The 22,244-nt window shown below is 39.4% G+C and overlaps 1 protein-coding gene and 1 pseudogene across 1 annotated transcript in view; one reads left to right on the forward strand and one right to left on the reverse strand.

Annotated features, from left to right (window-relative positions):
* CYP2C36 (cytochrome P450 2C36) overlaps positions 1 to 22,244 on the forward strand; it is a 34,967-nt gene that overhangs the window by 2,788 nt on the left and 9,935 nt on the right. The window contains exons 2-7 of the mRNA XM_021074020.1: positions 5,189 to 5,351; positions 5,511 to 5,660; positions 9,010 to 9,170; positions 12,177 to 12,353; positions 14,024 to 14,165; positions 16,176 to 16,363. Coding sequence (XP_020929679.1) covers positions 5,189 to 5,351; positions 5,511 to 5,660; positions 9,010 to 9,170; positions 12,177 to 12,353; positions 14,024 to 14,165; positions 16,176 to 16,363 — 981 coding nt within the window. The remainder of the gene's footprint in view (positions 1 to 5,188; positions 5,352 to 5,510; positions 5,661 to 9,009; positions 9,171 to 12,176; positions 12,354 to 14,023; positions 14,166 to 16,175; positions 16,364 to 22,244) is intronic.
* On the reverse strand, positions 1,463 to 3,698 carry LOC100620144 (annotated as a pseudogene).

Consider the following 22,244-nt stretch of genomic DNA (forward strand, 5'->3'; position numbering starts at 1 on the left):
CATCAGTTTTGAATTTATACCCATCCATGTCTTACTTATTGCAGATAGATAACTGCTATTCTAGTCTAGCTTTTTGTATTTGTCAGGGGAAAAAAACTTATAATGCACCTTTCTCCTCCAGTGTATCAAATACATTTCAAATTGAAAATGTTACCTGACATGGTAATGCACTTGCTAGTACCACAAACCTTGTACAAAGAAAAACAGAGGCAAGAGAGGTATAGAAGGACAAAACCTTTTGTTGGTCCTCAAACTGAGTGAAGCTCTGAAATGTAGAGATGATCTCTGACATCATAATGGACATCTGTTTGTTCTTACTATGTAAATGAAGTTGCCAATATGAAGTGATACTACAGTGTGTCAACAAATAAATTCTTCCTATTTCAACAAATAAATGAGTCCTCATGGATACCAGTCAGTTTCATTGCCACTGACCACAGTGGGAACTACTAATCTATAGTTTGTTAACAATTAAATCTACTTTGGAATATAGCAATACAGCTTATAGTGTATGAAAGTTTTATGACTTTTATGCAAATAGATTTTCATAAATGACGAATATTATTACATCTCTATTTCTGCATATGAAGATAGCAACTTGCTCCAAGTAATCCAGGTAGTAAATGGCTAGAATCTGAACTCTAAAGCCATGCTTTGCTGCCTGTCAGACTTTCTAGAACAAACCTCATTGTAAACCATTTTATGTGTATGTTTGTGTTTCATGTGATCTTCGGGGAAAAGATGGGTATTATTATCTTGATTTTTCAGATGTTGGAAACAGTTCTGGAGGAGCAACCTGCCTAATGAATATAGAGCTTAATTTCACTAAATCTATTTTTTTAAAGGGCCTCACCCACAGCAGCATGTGGAAGTTCCTAGGATAGGGTTTGAATTGGAGCTACAGCTGTGGACTACACCACAGCCACAGCAATATGGGATCTGAGGCGCATCTGTGACCTACACCACAGCTCATGGAGATGCCAGATCACCCACCCCAGTGAGCAAGGCTGGGGATCAAACCCGCGTCCTTATGGATACTAGTGGGATTCGTTTCTGATACACCACAACAAGAACTCCCAGCTAAGTCTTGATTCTGAATCCTTTAAATTTGACCCAAAATTTTTTTATTACTTTTATCTTTTGATACACTCATGTGATTATTTTCTAATTTATTTTGTTGGTTACCTAACTTTTCAGTTTATCTCAAGTTCCAATCAGCTTTGGGATATAATTTGACACTTAAAACTCAAAACTCATAAAGTTATAAAACACTGCTACATTTTTTACTAAGTAAGAAAAAACGCATGGCTGTGACTAATTTTAATTATTCAGAAACAAAGGCAAGGGACTGGAAAACTGAATTAGAAAATTTTTGAATAGTCAGATCAGTCATTTTTGTTCTTTTTTTGAAAAGAAACTTTTTCTCCTCTAATTTCTAATGCCAACTATGGCTTCCTTTAACTTTTCACCTTTTTAATGGAGATCTGTATTGGCTTCATAAACAAACAACAAAAATCCAGTGAGATATACACCTGTTATAAAAGTACCCCCAATTTCTTATACTACCTCTTTTTCATTGCTCCTCCTTGTCTACAAAAGAGCAAGAAGGGCAGGATAGCAAAGACATCATTTAGTTTTTCATGAAGAGTAATTATTGAAAGAGATTTACCCTGGAAATCATGCCTTTCTATGACAGTCCTTAATGTTTAAGTATCAGGAAATAAAATATCGTGCTATTAAACAAACAGCCCATATAAATAATGAAATTACTCACACTGTGAGGCCTAGAGTATATTCCATTCTCTGCTGTTTGATTTGCATAAGCGAATGTAAGTTCACATGTCTTGAAAATGAATGATGTTAAGTCTGAGCCCCCAGAAGGATTTTCCAACCAAGTTGAAGCCATTTCAGAAACCCCTTGTTTCTATTTTAAGTAATGAAAGTCCATTCTTAAGAATATGTTGTCCAATAACTAAAACACTCTGAGGATTTGTTACTTGTCTCTGATTTATACTGACTTTGCCTTCTGTCATCAATTGACACCCTGGGGAATGGAATTTGCTTTGCTGCAAGCATCCAGGAAGCCTGTTCCAGGGTCGAGAACTAATTTGGAAAACGAAGCTTGTTTCAACAACTCTGTTAACTCTTGATCAGACACGAGCTCCAGGGCAACTATGCTGCTTTGATAAAGGGCTTGTGTAGACCTTTTAGCTGAGTCCAGTCCTTCTTGTCCATGAACAAGCTTTGTTACTTCTGTAGCCAAGTCCTTTCTGAGGGCCCTGCTTTTCTGGCTCTTTGACATGCACCCACATTATGGTCAGTTTCTGGAGGTGGAAGGAAAGTGAAGAGCTTCAAGTACCTTTCTACCAAATTATCCTGCTGTCTCAAAACATGGATACAATTCAAATGAGGATGTCTTATGTCTGTGTAGCCAAACAATAGTATCAGCTGATGTTCCCAGTTTTGTTTCAGTTGTATTTGTAATCAGAGGTAGAGAGAGTCTGAATCTGTCTTCTCCTGTCAACTTGTGGATGAACATGATATTACCCAGGTGATCATATCAGCCTGGTTGGACCTGGCATCCATAACTCTGGAACAGGTAGCAGAAGTCATAGATTTGGAGTGCCTGGTATAAAAACTTGGCCAAACTCATTCCTCCTGGATCTTAAGTTGAGTCAGCCCACTCTCTGCCTCAGCAGTGAGCCCATGAGGAAGTGGCAGCCCACTACCACTAGGAAGTCCCCCAGGGCTGCTTCTGGTACTAGGCCAAAAGGTCCAGCACCTTGAAGCTGCCCGAGGGACATCCATTAGGGAAGAGCTCCCAGCCCCTAGCCTGCCCAGGTCTGGAGCCCTCGTCGCAGGTGCATGCATTATTGCTTTGCAAGCCCTCTGCATGCAGTGCCCTGTGCATGCTGGGCGTTACTGCTGCGGTCTTAGTCCAGAGGCGCTGTGGCACCTCCCACCAGCATGATGATGTTGTGGTTTGCTTCTGGGAGGGAAACAGGCCCAAAGGCGCCAGCAAATCCCTCCTGTGAAGCGAGATGGTGTCAAAGCCTCTGAGGAAGTTGCCTGCCTTGCCCCAGTCAGAGAGCCCTGGGTGCTCTGTCTTGGCACCCCTCTTGGGGGAAGAACTCCTTGAGCAGACCCCAGGTGGCCTGCACCACCAGCAACCCCTGAATGGTGGAGTGGGGTAAAGTCTTGACCCACATGGAATAGCAAACCACCACACACGGAAATGCACTCCAGTATGGGTGCCAGCATCTCAGTGGAAGTTTGTTACATGATAGTGAATATAAGTATCTGTGCTATGAAGTAAATCCTTGTTGCTTACTTTTTACATGTAGTAGTTTGCATCTGTTAATCCCATACCTCTAATTTGTCCCCCCTCCCCGCTTTGGTAAGGATAAATTTTTTGTGAGTCTTGTTTCTATTTCTTTTCTTCTTCTTTTTTTTTTTTTTCTTTGGCTCTGCCCACTGCTTAGGGAAGTTTCCAGGCCAGGGATGGAACTGTGCCTCAGCAGCGACTCAAGCTGCTGCAGTGACAATGCTGGATCCTTAGCCCATTGTACCACAAGAGAGCTCTTTTCAATTTAATTTTCATTTGTGTCATATTTTAGTTTCCACATACAAGAGATACAATACGGTATTTGTCTTTCTCTGTCAACTTGCTTGGTATGATAATTACTAGGTCCATCCATGTTGCTGCAAAAGGCATTATTTCATTCTTTGTATTGCTGTACCACGTCTTCTTCACTCACTCATTTGTTGATGGACATTTAGGTTGTTTCCATGTGTTGTTTATTGTAAATAGCACTGCTATAAACATAGAGATGCATGAATCTTTTTTTTTTTTTTTTTTAAGGGCCACACTTGTGGCATATGGAAGTTCTTGGATTAGGGGTTGAATCAGAGCTTCAGGTGCCGGCCTGTGGCTCAACCACAGCGGTGCCAAATCTGAGCTGCAATAGTGGCCTGTGCTGCAGCTTGTTGCAATGCCAGATCCTTTCCTCACTGGTCGAATTATCAAATCCACATCCTCATGGACACTGTATCAGCTTCTTTACCCACTGAACCCCAGCAGGAACTCTGTATCTTTTCACCTGAGAGTTTTCTCCTGATATATGCCTAGGAATGGGTCTGCAGTATCATATCATATGGCACCTCTATTGTTATGTTTTTGAGGAACCTCCATATTGTTTTCTACAGTGGCTGCACCAATTTACATTCCCTCCAACAGTGCAGAGGTTTCTCTTTCCCACAACTCCTCCAGTGTTTGTTACTTGATGACTTTTTAATTTTTTTGGCTGTGCCACAGGATGCATAAACTCCTGGCCCAGGGATTAAACCTGTGCTATAGTAATGACCACAGCAGTGACAATGCCAGATCCTTAACTGCTAGGCCACCAGGGAACTTCCTGTAGACTTTTCATTGATGACCATTCTGACCAGTGTGAGGTGGTATCTCACTGTAGTTTTGACTTGCTTTTCTATAATAAAATGCCTAGGCCAGTTGTCTGTTGATGGGCACTTGGGTTGTTTCCATGTATTGTCTGTTGTAAATAGCACTGCTATTAGCACTGGGGTGCGGGTAACTTTTTGAATTACAGTTTTTATTTTTTTTCTGGATATGTACCCTGGAGTGGAATGGCCAGATCATATGGTAGTTCTATTTTTAGTTTTTAAAGGCATCTCTATGCAGTTTTGTATAGTGGCTGTAGAACTTCACATTCTCATCAACAGTGTAGGAGGGTCCCCTTTCCTCCATACCCTCTCCAGCATTTATTGTTTGTAGACATTTTGTTGATAGCCATTCTGACTGGTGTTAGGTGGTCTCTCATTGTGGTTTTGATTTGCATTACTCTAATAGCAATGTTGAGCATCTTTTCTTGTGTCTATTGCCCATCTGAATCTCTTCTTTGAAAAAATGTACATTGAGGTCTTCTGCTTTATTGTGTTATGGTATGTTCCCTCTCTACCCACTTTGGTCAGAGTTTTTTGTTTTTTTTTAATCATGAATGGGTGTTGCTTTTTCACCATATTTATATATAAGATCCTGAAATGCTTGAAGGTATGTATGGTGGAATAACAACTTCAACAATATGATGTTGATTGCAATCTTAACCATGAGTAAAATAGATGAAGTTGTGACTTGTTTTGCTAATATTTGCATTTTCTTTCCATTTCCCAGCTCTCAAAAGTTTATGGCCCTGTGTATACCGTGTATCTTGGCTTGGAGCCTGCTGTTGTGTTGCATGGCTATGAAGTAATGAAAGAAGCCCTAATTGCTGCGGGAGAGGAGTTTTCTGGAAGGGGCCATTTCCCAATGGCTGAGAGAGTTAATAAAGGACATGGTAGGTGTGCATGTTCAGCATTAGTAATGGGGGTGGGGAGGTTGAAAAATTTTGAAGAGTCCCCTAGAAGAGCTTGGTCCATCTGTGAGGAGGCCAAGTGTCAGCTCAGTCCTCCCTGCCTGGGACCTCCCTCCTAGTTTCTGCTTCCCCTCCTGGTAGGAATCATCTTCAGCAATGGAAAGATATGGAAGGAGACCCGGCGCTTCTCCCTCATGACCCTGCGGAATTTGGGGGTGGGGAAGAGAAGCATTGAGGAACACATTCAAGAGGAAGCCCGCTGCCTTGTGGAGGAGTTGAGAAGAACCAATGGTGGGTGAGTCTACACTCTGTAACTGTGACCTTAACAGATGCTCGCTTTCTCCTGTGACGTCCTTGGGAACATTTCAGGGGTGGCCGAATCTTCCATATTGGCTGTGGTTGTGAGTCCTTGTGTGGAGGAGCGGGGTGTGAAACTGAGACAAGGAAGCTTTGGTGTATCTGTGCTTCTTGTGTTTGTACCCTTATGATGGTGCACATAGTGTGGATTGAAATGTCATTTAATCCTATTCTGTTTTGAGCTCTTTGTTTTCAAATCTTTGTTATACAGGGAGAAGGTTTTAAGTCTCTTTTTTTTTAGTATTAGAGGACAGTGTTTTTCCCATAGTGTAAGTGTGGGTTATCTATTCCAGAACATTTCACCAGGGAATACTTGTCAAGTGGACAGGGTGGGAATGCCCTCATCATGCCCTTATGGAGTGTGAAACAAATGACATGTGCTTTAACTTAATTGGCCTCTATTTGTTTGGTCAGCCTCACTTATGTGTCTGAGGCTTTCTTCTGAGACCCATTGCCTGCTGTTCTGGCTAGTAACGATTATTTTATGTGGTTTTAATTGCTTAGGCATCCATTAGGGCAGATCTCATCAGTTGTGATTTCCATGTAAACAGCTGTTTTAAAATTATTAGCTTGAGTTATTTAATGTTGCTCCCTACGTACAGCATTGTTTTATTTATTTTGAAGACATTGATGCAATAGCATAATCTTGAACATTACACAAATACCAGGTTATATAATAATTTAACTAGATTTCAACTAATATTAGTAATTCATGACCCTGCCTTCCCTATTACTTGCTTCTCTCTCCAGTGGTTTTGTATGTGTGTGTGTGTTTAGGGCCACAAGTGCAGCATCTGGAAGTTCCCAGGACAGAGGTCAAATTGGAGCTACAGCTGCCGGCCTGCACCACAGCCACTGGAATGCCATGTCTGAGCCATGTCTGCAACCTGTGCTGCAGCTCATGGCAATGCTGGATCCTTAACCCAATAAGTGGGTCCAAGGATTGAACCTACATCCTCATGGATACTAGTTGGGTTCATTTTCTGCTGAGCCACAATGGGAACTCACTGTTTTCAGCATTCTTTATCTACGCCTTTATTGGTATAATAATTTTGTTTTTGCGTTTTAGGGCCACACCTGTTGGATATGGAGGTTCATAGGCTAGGGGTCGAATCGGAGCTGTAGCCACATCTACACCACAGCCACAGCAATGCCAGATCTGAGCCACATCTTTGACCTACACCACAGCTAATGGCAATGCCACATCCTCAACCCACTGAGCAATGCCAGGAAGAGAATGCACATCCTCATGGATATTAGTCCTAATGATAATGTTTTTTATTTTCTCTGCTTTATGGTACTTTGACATCTTTGGGGCCTTGCAGAACCAGGGAACAACTCTCTCTCTCAGGGTTAGTTAATTCTGAGACAGAGCAAAACATCTTGTCTATACCATGGCTTTGATTTTTCAATCAACCCCTCCAAAGCCCATACCCCCCCTTCTTCCCCTCCCCCCACATTCTTTGTGAAACCATTGCATACCAAACCAATATTCTGCCTGCCCTCAACCCAGGGACCACCAGGGTCCTATATCCTAGAGGACTGTGAAATTAACTAAACTATCAATTCTAAACTTGAAGTTTAGACCTATGAAGTGCTTGTCATGATGAATCTGATTTTCAGTCTAGATTTTAAATTACCTGCTTATTAATTCCCTCTCTCCAATGAAGTGAAAGGAAAGATAAACATCAGATTTTAGCTGTCCCACACACAGAAAGAAATCTCACAGCCTTCTCAAATTATCCCCTACCTTCTAAAATAAGTTTTCCTAGAAGCTTAGTGAATGGACATGTTTCAGCTGAAAAGGATCCTGGCAGAGGACCAGTTAACTAAGTAGGATTCCTAGTATTAAAATCACTATCCTTTCCTCTCAGTACTTTGATACAAGTCATGCTTAATTGCATTATGATGTGATTTTTTGCATATAAAATTTATAAGGAGTTCCTGATGTGGTGGAGTGGATTAAAAATCCAACTGCAGTGGCTTCGGTTGCTGTGGAGGTGCAGGTTTGTTCCCAGCCCATGAACTTCCATATGCTGCCAGTGTGGCCATTACAAAAAAAAATTAATCAGTTATGTGACTATAGCAGTTTCATTTAAGTATTGGCCAATAAAAAGGAAAGCTACTTTTGCTCTGCTTTAATTTTTTTATCCATAATGTGGTAGAATTGATCTGTATTCAAAAGTTGAAGAACATAATATATACTGTTGGTGGCTATATTAACAATATCCTAGAATTCCATCAGAGGGAAGCATCTGTCTAAATAAGTGAAATGTGAGGGCTGATTAGTGGTGAGGGTCCCTGTTTCTTAAAGCAGGACATTGCTTTCCCACCCCATCCCTCGCCTTATTGCAATAAAGAAACAAAAGGACTCCAGTTATCATTTTAACCTTCCTTGTTTGCCCTTTGATTTAAGTTTGAAATGAATAATGCTTATGTACTTTTCTTTTAGGCAAACAAATCTTTGAAATCTTTATTTATTTATTTATTTATTTTGTCTTTTTAGTGTTGCACCTGTGGCATATGGATATTCCCAGCTGCTGGCCTACACCACAGCCACAGCAATGCCAGATCTGAGCCTCCTCTGTGACCTACACCACAGCTCACAGCAACACCATAGCTCATGGCAACACCGCATCCTTAACCCACTGAGCAGATCAGGGATTGAACCCGCAAACTCATGCTTCCTAGTTGGATTCATTTCCACTGTGCCACGAGGAGGACTACAGCAAACAAATCTTAAAATTTGTGTTTGTGTTAGTTTTTCTTCTCATAACAACATAGGTGCCTTTTTCTTGTTTTCATTGTTCTTTCAGATACTTGAAGCTTTCTCTCTTTAATCTTTTCCTTTCTTGATGCTACCAGTTGTTCCTTCAACTATTCACTACATATAAAAGATTTCCAGATCCTAATTATTTCTTCCTTCCTACAGCAGTGCTTAATTTTCTATGTGATTACCAAACAGATATGATTCTTCACTGACAGTTAACCTGAATTATTGTCTTAAAAACTGATTCTGACTTTTTTTTTCTTCTCTTCCAAATAGCCAGCTCCTTGGGTCAAGGCAGTGATATAAATAGAGTATTTAGAAAATAATTATTAAACAAACCAGGATGGAATGGTCAATTTGTGTTTAAGGGGAAAGTGATGCATTGATTTTAAGGATGCTGAAATTTTTGCTGTTGAGGGAATTACTTTAGAGATTCTAAAAGTACCTATTATCCACAAAGAAGTTATATATATATATATTTTAATGGTGTTTTAAATCTTTTTAAATCTTTAGCTTCACCCTGTGATCCCACTTTCCTCCTGAGCTGTGCTCCCTGCAATGTGATCTGCTCCATCATTTTCCGCAATCGTTTTGATTATACAGATCCAAATTTTCTTACCTTCTTGGGAAAATTTAATGAAAACTTCAGGATTCTGAACTCCCTGTGGATCCAGGTGAAGTCAACATTCTCTTTTTCTGAATTGTTTGTGCTCTTCTCTTTGACAAGTCCAAAATTCCATATGGACCATGCTTGGAAGTGAATGTTAGGAAACGAATTATTTTGTGTATTTCAATGTGGTAACTCTGGGAATCAGATTCTCCCCTTTCTGTGTGTGAGTTTTAACTTGCTATAGGTTTTCCTTTTTCCTTCTGCTTTATGTAGACTATAACTACTTTTTTTTGGCTGTGTGTGCAGCATGCAAAAGTTACAGGGCCAAGGATCAAACCCCAGCCACAGCAGTGAGAACACCAAATCCTTAATTGCTGGGTTACCAGAGAAGTTCCTGTTTATTTACTGACTTTTCTAAAGTATTTTGGCAAAGTCTCTTTCTCTCTTTTTGTCATGTGGTCTCTGAAATTGCTTTCCTTTAGCTTATTTTCAGCTAGCATCTCAATAGAGACAGCATTAAATATAAGGATCCACACACACAAAAAAGACAGATGAAGAGAGAGAGATGGAGAGAGAGAGAGAGAAAGGAGGAGAGACAGAAGGAAAAAGATAAAGGAAGAGAGGAAGGAGAGTTCCCATTGTGGCTTAGTGATAAGGAAACCAACTACTATCCATGAGATATGGATTTGATTCCTGGCCTTGCTCAGTGGGTTAAGGTTTTGGTATTGCCAGTAGCTGTGCTCAAGGTCTTAGTTGTGGCTCTGATATCATGTGGCTGTGGGTGTGGCCACCAGCTGCAGCTCTGATTGGACCCTTGGCCAGGGAGCTTCCATACGCCCCAGGTGTGGCCCTTAAAAACAAAGCAAAACAAAAAAAACAACAACAAAAAAAAAAAAAAAAAAAAAAAAGGAAAAGGAAAGGAATGAAGGAAAGGAAGGAAGAGAAAGGAAGGAGGGAAGGAGCAAGGAAATGACTCTTCCAGGTGAGTTCTGTGCTGGGGCACTCATTATAGCCTCAGCCAGGCTGTTTTGGACTCTGTCTTGGTCTTCCCCTAGTGCTTGTACTGAGCCTAGAGATCAGGCAGAGGTGAAAGCATAGTGTCTTCTCAGGACTTTTTGTGCTTAGCTTTCTAATTTCCTCAGTTCATATGGGTGCTTTTGAATGTCCTAATTTCCCAAGGCCCTCCCTTTTCAGGGGCTGGGTTGGATGCTCTCTCCTATGCCTTAAGTGTAATTGTTTGCCCCCAGTGGTTGCAGGTTGTTATTCATCTTGCTAGGTTTGCGCAACATCCCTGCTGCATTTCCAACCCTGAGTTTTAAGTTAGCAGAAACAAAAGCAAGGGGCTGTGTCAGCCTTGCAGGTGGCCTCAGAGAGGTCAGAACACAGACACATAATTCTTTGTGAGTGAGGACTGTTTTGGTTTCTCTGGAACCAGGAACCAAGCTCCCATCCCGCAAGCTGCCCTTGTTGGGACCACTGCCAAGCTGGGGAGGGAGGTGGGACAAGTGGCAGAAAAAAGCCACAAATCTTTCTTGCCATTTAAAGTTGTCTGTTTCTCACTTGAGCATTCCTGTGATAGCTGTAAACCTTTGTGTTTCTGACAAGTTCTGACAAGTTGATTGTGACAGTGTTTGCTTGATTTTCTGACATATTTTGTGGAGGGATTGACCTTTAGAGCTGTCTACTACACCATTCTTGCTGATGTTATTCTATGCAGTGAATGTTTGAACATCACAGTCGTGCCTTAGCCTCATACATACATACTTAGCCTCATACATATTTGAGAAAGATGACAGAGCCTTTGTTTTATAGACGAGAAAATAAATGCCTGAATATAGAGCTGGAATTCAAGCCTATTCACTCTCTGGCTGTGGTTTTTCCACTACTCCTCCAAGTCCAGCTTCCATAATCTACTTTGATGACAGGCCAAAAGCATGGCCATAGCCCTCAGTGGTCAGCCAGACCCTTCCTGAAAGGCTTCCATTGCCCACAAGGCTTGTCCTCCAATGACCCTTAGTGGTTTCTTTGTCACATTCCTTCACATAAGTACCCTAATTTAGGAAAGAGAATCGGTCTTTCAAGGAAGAGACTGTTTGTGAATACAGATGCTACCAGGGAACACTGACTAGGGCAGGGGTGTAGCTAGTTTGGAACATGGCTGACAAGGTAATTGGGATTGGAATGACAGAACTGGTTTTAGGGTGTATGAGCCTTAACTAGACACCACAGTTTTGCCCTGTGCTGAGCCAATGTACTCTACCGAAATAAAGTCACGTGATCTTGGAAAAGTCATTTACCTGCTCTGGTGCACAGGTGGTTTATTGATAAAATGCTGAGTTGGGTTTTGTGTCATATTTGCATCCCTCTGAGTTATAAAAATAGTGATTCTGTTTCGGAGGCTGCTTGATAATAGTAAAAATAGCAGGGAGTGGCTTTGTGTTCTACATCAGGCTACCCAAACTTTCCTAACCTGTTTCCTTATGTGTAAAATGTGAATCATAGTCATTCATCTCATTCTGTATTTCAGGGTTGTAGGGAGGAGTTAATGTAAAAACTGAGAGAATTGACATGCAGATGTTTTAATATCATATGTTTGATATATGAGTATAGGAAATGACTATCAACTTTCATCATCTAGTCAGAGTGTCCCCCTTAAATATTTCTATCGGCATAAAGTATTAATTTAAAGAAATTTTTTTTAGGGTGACACCTGCAGCATATGGAACGTCCCGAGCTAGGTGTTGAATCAGATCTACAGCTGCTGGCCTATGTCACAGCCACAACAACACTAGATCTGAGCCACATCTACAGCCTGCAGCACTGCTTTGTGGCAATGCAGGATCCTTAACTCACCGAGTGAGGCCAGGGATCAAGCCCCCATACTCACGGATACAAGTCTGGTTCTTAGCCTACTGAGCCACAGTGCAAACACCCAATAATTCCTTTATGGGTACAATGTAAAAGGCTCCCCCTGAAGATAGAGAGCATTTTGTGTTCATCTCAGTTTTTAAACAGGGCTTGGCATCAAGATATATTTTCAGATTACTAAGTGTATTTTTTAATCTTTAAGGCCTGCAATAATTTCCCTGCCCTGATTGACTATCTCCCAGGGAGTCATAACAAAGTGTTTAAAAATTTTGCATACGTAAAAAGCTATATTTTGGAGAAAGTAAAGGAACATCAAGCATCTCTGGATGTTAATGACCCTCGGGACTTCATTGATTGTTTCCTGATCAAGATGGAACAGGTAAAATGTTAATGACAGACTGATGGCTGTTTGCCTAAATTTTTTTGTTTATGGACTATTTCTGTACTTAATTAGTGATGTTTAAATGGTTAGGCAAGAAATGCTTGACTGGCACTTTAAGGGTTTTTTAATATTTATTTTTTAAATTAAAGTATGGTTGATTTACACTGTTGTGCCAATTTCTGCTGTACAGAAACACATACACACATATATATATATACATTCTTTTCCTTATATTATCTTCTATCATTTGACCAGCACATCAGATGATTATGTGTGGAAGGATCTGAACTGAGCACCATGGGAGGTTTAAAATTGACTTGTTGGAGTTCCCTGGTGGTCTAGTGGTTAAGGATCCAATGTTGTCACTATGGTGACTCAGGTCACTACTGTGGAATGGGCTCAGTCTCTGGCCTGGGAACTTCTGCATGCCATGGGCATGGCCAAAAAAAAAAAAAAAAATTAAATAAAGATGAATGGTTAAATAACTAGGATACCTGAACCCTATTTGTTAGATACTAATAGGCCATCTGAGGAGAAAGAGAATGTACATCTCAGGTGAGATGGAAATACAAACAAGTGAGAAATACAGAGTGTTGAGCCATAAAAGGAAGGTGGATGTGATCACTTCACACAGCATGTGGGAGAATGAGAAGGAAGAGTTAACCCTGGGTGGGCTTCCTGTCTGTCCTGAAGTTTGATGTAGAGCTTCAAATATTTGCAATAAGTCATAGGGGAGGGAATTTTGGATTGGTAGACTGGTGCAATGAGAGGTTCAGAGATGTGTTGTGGTAAGGAGAGTAGATGGGTGGGCGAGAGAAGCCTTATCTGGATGTAACCAGAAAGAAATTTGGACAGACACAGAGTTTGTTGGGAGAAGAGAATTGCAAACTCTTGAGTTGGGCTTATAATATTTTTCAAGATATGGCTCTAGTTTGCTCATTTCTGTCAGTTCAGATTGTATTTGCCCACCAATAAGAAAAATGACCAAGGTTTAAGGAAATAGGCTTTTTCTAATCTCATATACAGAGAGTCTCATGTTGGGCAGTCTAGGGCTAGCCCGAAAGTATCCTGGACCCAAGTTCTTTCCATTCATCTTTGGCATACTTAGGTATACAGGCTTCACCTTCATGCTCAGAGACTCGTGTTCCAAGATAGTGTCTATACCACATGCACCTTCATGTCTGTGTTTTGAGTAAGAAGACAGAAGGGGAGAACCTGGCCCAGTAGGCCTTTGGTAGGAAGTATGTTGCTTGTCCATTGTAGCTGCAAAAGAGGCTTGGAATGATATTTCTAGGCAAGCAAGTTATAAGGAATAGGAAATGAAGATTGCATTAATCACTCCACATGCTTTGTCATACCATGTAGTCATCTTGTTTTGGTTTTTATTTTACTGATTTTTATTTTTAGATTTTTTGGCCATGCGAACAGCCTGCAGAAGTTCCCAGGCCAGGGCTTGAATCTGCAGCACAGCCGTGACCTGAGCCACAGAAGTGACAAAACCGGACCCTTAACATGCTGATCCACTGGGAAACTCCCATAGTGGTTGTGTTAGTACTGTACTCTCCAGTGTCCAGGTTTACTTAACTTTATAACAATGCGTTATTTCAGATTGGTTGCAAGTATACATGCTGGCAAAGTATCAGATAATCACATCCAATCATTCCTAGGAAAAACACAATCACCAGATGGTGTTTACTCTTGAAAACTTGATAGCCACTGCAGTTGACTTGTTTAGAGCTGGGACAGAGACAACGAGCACCACTCTCAGATATGGGCTCCTCCTGCTGCTGAAGCACCCAGATGTCACAGGTATGGTCAACATGGTGGGCAGGGTGATTTCAGGAGAGCGGTTGGGAAGACATGGAGAGAGGCCTCCATGTTATTTCATTAGAGATGCTTTATTTTTGAAATTACTGTGCCATCAACTACAAGTTGTCCAAACATTAAGAAAAGGATAAAAATAAGACAAGTTTGTGTAACAGGAAAGGACAACTGAAAACAGGGAATTCAGCATGAGCAATAGCAAAGGCACTAAAGGTATGGATTTCATAAATAAAAAATTCTGGATAAATGTCTGGACTTCACGAGAAGGGATTTGCAGCAGGCATGTGCAGCGTAAATTGGCCTAGGCTTGGATATTTGTTTTCTTGAGAAGGGTACACTTTGTCTTTTTTTCTCCTTTATTTATTTATTTATTTATTTATTTATTTATTTTTTGGTCTTTTTAGGGGCACACCCATGGCATATGGAGGCTCCCAGGCTAGTTGTGTAATTGGAGCTGTAGCCGCCAGCCTATGCCACAGACAGAGCAGCACCAGATCTGAGCCTAGTCTGTGACCTACACCACAGCTCATGGCAATGCCAGTTTCTTAACCTACTGAGTAAGGCCAGGGGTTAAACCCTCGTCCTCATGGTTTCTAGTCAGATTCGTTAACCTCTGAGCCATGATGGGATCACTGAGAAGAGTTGACTTTTAATAGTTATTTTTTTTGCAGAAATCTTTCCTCATTCTGAATATGCAGCATTCTAATGCTAGGGTAGCGTAGAGAACTATATTTGTTGAAGTACAGCAAAAATCCTAGAAATTTGGTGAGAAAGCAGGAGAAAATTACCACAGTTTGGGAGGTATTTTAAAAGATTAGATTTAGAAAAAAAACCATGCTATTTAGACAGAAGATATGCCTAAAGGAGTTTTATCTCTTTTTAAACAACTTTATTTTTTTCCGGTTTTACTGAAATATAATTAACAAATACAAATCTATATATTTAAGTTGTACAAAGTGATGATTTCATATATGGACAAGTTTTGAAATGATTTCCACAATCAAGCTTATTAACGACTAAGCAAACTTCAAGGATGTAATACAGCATTGTTAACATAGTTACCATGTTGTAATTAGATCCCAGAACTTGTTGATCTTATAACTGAAAGTTTGTACCCTTTGACTAACATTTCCCCATTTCCCCCACCCCAGCCTCTGACAACCGCCCCCTTCCCTCTTAGTTTCTATGAGTTTGATTTTTTTATTTTTCATTTAATTATTGTCTTTTTAGGGCCACACCCATGGCATACAGAGGTTCCCAAGCTAGGGGTTGAATTGGAGGTGCAGCTGCCGGCCTACACCCCAGCCACAGCAACGCCAGATCTGAGCCACGTCTGCAACTTACACCACAGCTCTCAGTAATGCCAGATCCTTAACCCACTAAGTGAGGCCAGGGATTGAACCTGCATCCTCATGGATACTAGGCAGATTCGTTTCCACTGAGCCATGATGGGAAATCTGAGTTTGACTTATTTAGATTCCACTCTAAAGTTAGATCATGCAGTTTTTGTCTGTTTGAGTCTGGCTTACTTTGCTTAGCATAATATCATCCAGGTTCATTCGTGTTGTTGCAAAAAGCAGAATTTTCATCTTTATTGGCTGCATAATATTCTCTATATACACCATCTTTTCCTTATCTCTTTATCCATTGACAGACACTTAGTTTGTTTCTGTATCTTGGTGGTTTAGAGTAGTGTTGCAGTGAACATGGGAATGCAAATATCTATTTATATTTGAAGCATTATATATTTCTATTTGTATTCATCCTTGTGCTGATATGTAGGTGTGTATAGATTGATCTCAAAGCCTGCCTTGTGTGAAAGTCACTTGTACCTATAATTAGACAACTCAGTCTCTGTGTCTAGATGTACTTCTGAGCATGTGAGTGATGTTTGTAATGATGTTGGGACACCTTGGTAGAGCTCCATGTGTCCCTGAATTGGTATGCAAATATGGTATAGCTCTTTTTCCATCAGTCTTACTTGTGTCTTATCAGCCAAAGTGCAGAAAGAGATTGACTCTGTGATTGAGAGACACCGAAGTCCTTGCATGCAGGACAGAATCCACATGCCCTACACAGATGCCGTGGTGCATGAGATCCAGAGATACATTGACCTGGTCCCCATCAGCGTGCCTCACGCAGTGACCAGGGACATTAAATTCAGAAACTACCTCATCCCCAAGGTAAGATTTGTTCCAGTGAGCTCAGTGCTCTAAAAGTTCCCATGTTCACAGTATGGTTTCAATTCAGTAGATGAGAGAATTGCAAAAATCATACGTGTGGTGGGTTGATGGGTTCTGTGGTGTTTGTCATTTGTGGCCATGAGTTTTTATTTTTTATTCTTTTTTAAATATTATTTTTTATTATTTTATTTGGTTTACAATGTTCTGTCAATTTCTGCTGTATAGCAAAGTGACCCAGCCATAACCTACATACACTCTTTTCTCATATTATCCTCCATCATGTCCTGTCAGAAGTGATTATATACAGTTCCCTGTGCTGTAGAACAGGACCCCATGCTTATCCAATCTAGATGTAGTACTTTGCATCTAATAATCCCAAACTCCAGGTCCATCACTCTCCCTTGCCCTCCCCCTTGGCAGCCACAAGTATGCTTTCCATGTCTGTGAGTCTGTTTCTGTTCTGTAAATGGGTTCATTTGTTCGATTTTTTACATTCCACGTGTAAGTGATATCATACGGTATTGTCTTTCTCCCTCTGACTTTCTTCACTTAGTATGAGAGTCTAGAGTTCCATTCATGTTGCTGCAAGTGGCATTATTTTGTTCTTTTTTAATGGCTGAGTAGTATTCCATTGTGTATACATACCACATCTTCTTAATCTATTCATCTGTCGATGGACATTTAGGTCTGTTCGATTGATCTATTCTTCCTTGATTCGGTATTGTCTCTGGAAAGTTGTCCATGTCTTCTAGGTTGTCAAATTTGTGGGCATATCATTCTCTTATTTTTTTTGTATTTCTGCATATCTGTTGAGATTTCTCCTTTTTCATTTCTCATATAGTTTGAATTCTTTCTTTCCTCTTCTTGGTGAGTCTGTCCAGAGGTTTGTCAATTTTTTTTACCCTTTCAAAGAACCAGCTCTTGGTTTTATTGACTTTTTTTCTATTTTCTGAATCTCTCTTTTAATGATTTCCTCTTTGATCTTTATGTTTTCTTTCCTTCTGCTAACTTTAGGTTTTTTGAGGAAGGCCTGTATGGTTATGAAGTTCCCTCCGAGAACTGCTTTTTTTTTGGTCTTTTTGACTTTTCTAGGGCTGCTTCCCATGGCATATGGAGATTCCCAGGCTCGGGGTCTAATCAGAGCTGCAGCTGCCGGCCTACACCACAGCCACAGCAACAGCAATACAGGATCTGAGCCTTGTCTGCAAACTACACCACAGCTCATGGCAATGCCAGATCCTTAACCCACTGAGCAAGGCCAGGGATCAAACCTGCAACCTCATGGTTCCTAGTCGGATTCGGTAACCACTGTGCCATGACAGGAACACCTCAAAGAACTGCTTTTGAGGCAGTCATAGATTTTGTTTTTTTAAAATTACTCAGTGAATTTTATTACATTTGTAGTTGTATAACAATCATCACAACCCAATTTTATAGCATTACTATCCCAAACCCCCAGCCCATCCCCCCACCCCAACCTGTGTGCTTTTGAAACCATAAGTTTTTCAAAGTCTGAGTCAGTATTTGTTCTACAAAGAAGTTCATTGTGTCCGTTTTTAGATTCCACATGTAAGTGACAGCATGTGATGTTGGTGTCTCACTGACTAACTTCACTTAGCATGATGATTTCTAGGTGCATCCATGTTGCTGCAAATGCCATTATTTCTTTCCTTTTAATGGCTGAATAATATACCATTGTGTATGTGTACCACATCTTTTTATCCAATCCTCTGTTGATGGACATTTAGGTTGTTCCCATGTCTTGGCTACTGTATATAGTGCTGCAGTGAACATTGGAGAACATGTCTTTTTGAGTCATGGTTTTCTCTGGGATAGATGCCAGGCGTGGGATCACTGTATCAAATGGTGATTCTATTTTTAGTTTTCTGAGGCATCTCCATACTGGTTTCCACAGTGATTGCACCAATTTAGATTCCCACCAATAGTGTAATAGGGTTCCCTTTTCTCCACACCCTCTTCAGCATTTATTGTCTATAGACTTTTTGATGACAGCCATACTGGCTGGTGTAAGGTGATACCTCATAGCAGTTTTGATTTGCATTTCTCTAATAATGAGTGATGTTGAACATTTTTTCATGTGCTTTTTTTTGGCCATCCATATGTCTTCTTTGGAGAATTGTCTGTGCAGATCTTCTCATTTTTTGATGGGGTGGTTTGTTTTTTTGGTGTTGAGCTGCAAGTAGTGTTTCTAAATTTTGGAGATGAATCCCCTGTCAGTTGCTTCATTTGCAAAGATTTTCTCCCATTCTGTGGGTAGTCTTTTTGTTTTGTTTAGGGTTTCCTTTGCTGTGCAGAAACTTTTAAGTTTAATAAAATCCCATTTGTTGATTTTTACTTTTATTGTCATTACTCTAGGAGCTGGATCTGAGATGATACTGCTGTGGTTTATGTTAGAGGGTGTTTGGTCTAGAGATATCCATAGATTTTGAATGATCATGTTTTCTTTGTTATTTCTCTTGGGGCATTTTGAAATGATCCTTCTGATTTTCTCATTGACGCATTGGTTTTTTAGAAGCCTGTTGTTTCATGTCCATGTAGTCAGTTTTTCTCTCATTTCTTTTCCTGATGGGATTTCTAGTTTCATGCCATTGTGGTCGGAGAAGATAGTTGAAATAACTTCTATATTCTTAAATTTGTAGAGGTCAGTTTTGTATCCCGATATGTGGTCTCTCCTTGAGAATATTCCATGTGCACTTGAGAAGAATGTATATTCTGATTTTGTTGGATGTCATGTCCTGAAAGTATCAATTGTGTCATTTATGATCTCTGTGGCCTTATTGATTTTCTGTCTGGAGGAATTGTCCATTGATGTGAATGGGGTGCTAAAGTCCCCTAGTATTATTGTATTCCCATGAATTCTCCTTTTATGTCTGTTAGTATTTGTTACATGTATTTGGGTGATCCTATGTTAGATCCTATTGTCAAGTGTAATATCCTCTTCTTGATCCTTTTATCATTAAATACTGTCCTTTTTTGACTTTCTTTATGGCCTTTGTATTTTTAAATTTTTTATGTTTTATGCTGTTTTTAGAGCCACACTTGCAGCAAATGGAGGTTCCCAGGCTAGGGGTCCAGTCAGAGTTACAGCTGCCAGCCTATGCCACAGCCACAGCAATGCCAGATCCAAGCTGCGTCTGCAACCTACACCACTGCTCATGGCAACACCAGATCCTTAACCCACTGAATGAGGCTTGGGATCAAACCCGAAACTTCATGGTTCTTAGTCGGATTTGTTTCCACTGTGCCACTCTGGGAAGTCCTTCATTCTCTTTAAAATGTCTTTTATAGAGCAGAAAATTGTAATTTAATGAAGCCTAGATTATCAATTCTTTCTTTCATAAATTGTGCCTTTGATGTTGCCTTTGAAAAGTCACTGCCAAACCTGAGGACATTTAGATTTTCTCCTGTGTTTCTTCTGGGAGTTTTATAGTTTTGCATTTTATATTTAGATCTATGATTCATTTTGAGTTAATTTTGTGAATGGTATAATATCCTTTTTTTTTTTTTGTTTGCAGGCATTCAGATGTTCTAGCAACAGTTTTGAAAAACTGTCTTACTACATTATATTGCCATCTGCTCCTTTGTCAAAGATCAGTCAACTATATTTATGTTCGTCTGTTTCTGAACTCTATATTCTGTCCCATTTGATCTTGTTTATTCTTGTATCAATACTGCACTGTTTTGACTGGTGTAGCTTTAAATTAAGTCTTGAACTTGGGTAGCATTAGTTCTCTAACTTTGTTCTTTAACATTGAATTGGTTATTCTGAATCTTTTGCCTCTCCATATAGACTTTAGGATCAGTTTGTCATTATTGTCATAATAATTTTCTGGGATTTTGGTTGAGATGCATTTAATTGATAGAATGATTTGAGAAGAGCTAATATTTTGACAACATGAAGACTTTCTGTCCATGACCATGGATTGTTTCCATATATTTGATTCTTTTATTTTATTCATCAGCATTTTGTGATCTCCCTCACATAGATCTTATACTTTCTTTGTTAGATTTACAACTCTTTTCATTTTTTCACTGCTGATGTAAGTGGCATTATGCTTTTAATTTTAATCTCCAGTTGTTCATTTCTGGTATATATGAAAACAATTGATTTTCATGTATTAACTTTGTATCTTGCAATCACGGTATACTCCCTTATCAGTTTCAGAGAAAAGTATTCACTTCCCTTGGATTTTCTACATAAATGATCATGTCACTTGCAAACTAAGACAGTTTTATTAATTTTTCCCCAGTCTGTATACCTTTTATTTCCTTTTATTGTCATTGCTTTAGCTAAGACTTCTACTATGATGTTGAAAAACAGTGGTGAGGTGAGACCTCCTTGTCTCATTCCTGTTCTTAGTGGGAGAGCTTTGGGTTTCTCAATAAATTGAATGTTAGCTTTAGGTGTTTTGTTTTTTTTTTTTTTTTTGGATATTCTTTATCAAGTTGTGGCAGTTGCCCTTTATCCCTAGTTCACTGAGAATTTTTATCATGAATGGGTGTTATATTTTGTTAAATGTGTTTTTCTGCATCTGTTGATAATCAGCATGTGGGCTGATTTTTCATCTTTGATTTTTCTTCTTCTTCCTTCTTCTTTTCTGATTTTTCTTCTGTGTCTTGTTGATGTGATGGATTACATTAATTGGTTTTCAGGTGTACAACTAGCCTTGCATACATGGGATAAGTATCACTGGCTTGTGTTATATGGTTCTTTTTATACATTATTGGATTGGATTGGCTACTATTTGTTGAGGATTTTTACATGTATGTTCCTGAGAGCCATTGTCCTGTTGTTTTCCTTCCTTTCAATATCTTTGTCTGGTCTTGGGATTAGGGTAATGATGGCCTTATTGAAGGAGTTAGGAACTACTCCTACTTCTCCCTTCTGACAGAGATTTTAGTGATTTGATACTTTCCTAATTAAGAAAACTAAAACAAAATGTAATTTTCTTGTTTTGAGAATACAGATTTTATTATTTTTAATTATTATTATTTTGAATAATATTTAAAATTTAGATTTACTTAAATTTACTAAAATCCTAGCAGATTTTAAATGTACAATATATTATTGTTAAATATAGGCACAATGTTGTATAGCAGATCTCGAGAACTTACTCATCTTGTGTTACTAGTTGTTTATACCTACTGGTTAGCAGCTCATCAACTCTCCCTCTCCCCTTATCTTGGCAATCAATTCTCTCTCTCCCCTGATCTTGGCAATCTATAATTTTTTTCATAAATGTGTATCAATTTCATCAGATGGATTCTCTGCATCTCTTTACATGACATATATTTTGTCTTTGCTCTCTCTGTCTCTCTCTGTGTCTGTCTCTGTCACATACACCTAGCTGGATTTGGTTTGCTACATTTTATTGAGAACTCTTGTATTTATGTCAGAAGAGACGGGTCTGAATATTTTCTCAGACTTTTGCTATCAAGGTACTGTTGGCCTCAAAAATTAGGTGGGTAATTTTCCATATATAACCATATATGTGTGTGCGTATATTTTATGTAGCTTTAATTTATCTTTTGAAATGATTTTAATGTTTGCCATTGTAGTTCATTTACTGTGTTCTGTCAACTTGCTATATATATATATATATATATATATATTTATATTTATATTGCTATAAATATATATATATTTACCCCTTCTCTCTTCTTTTTGTGTTCACTTGATAATCTTTCCCATGCCTAATTAGTTTGCCTAAGCTCAGATAATACATAAGAAAAAAAAATGCTTTCTCAGATGATGTTTATCTTCTTCCCAAAAGCATTCCTCCTTCCTCCACTAGGCAGACAGAATTACATAACACCTCCTGCTTCCAAATTAGATATTAACACACGTGTAAGTTCATTA

Source organism: Sus scrofa, chromosome 14 (assembly GCF_000003025.6).
Source record: "Sus scrofa isolate TJ Tabasco breed Duroc chromosome 14, Sscrofa11.1, whole genome shotgun sequence".
Lineage (NCBI taxonomy): Eukaryota > Metazoa > Chordata > Mammalia > Artiodactyla > Suidae > Sus > Sus scrofa.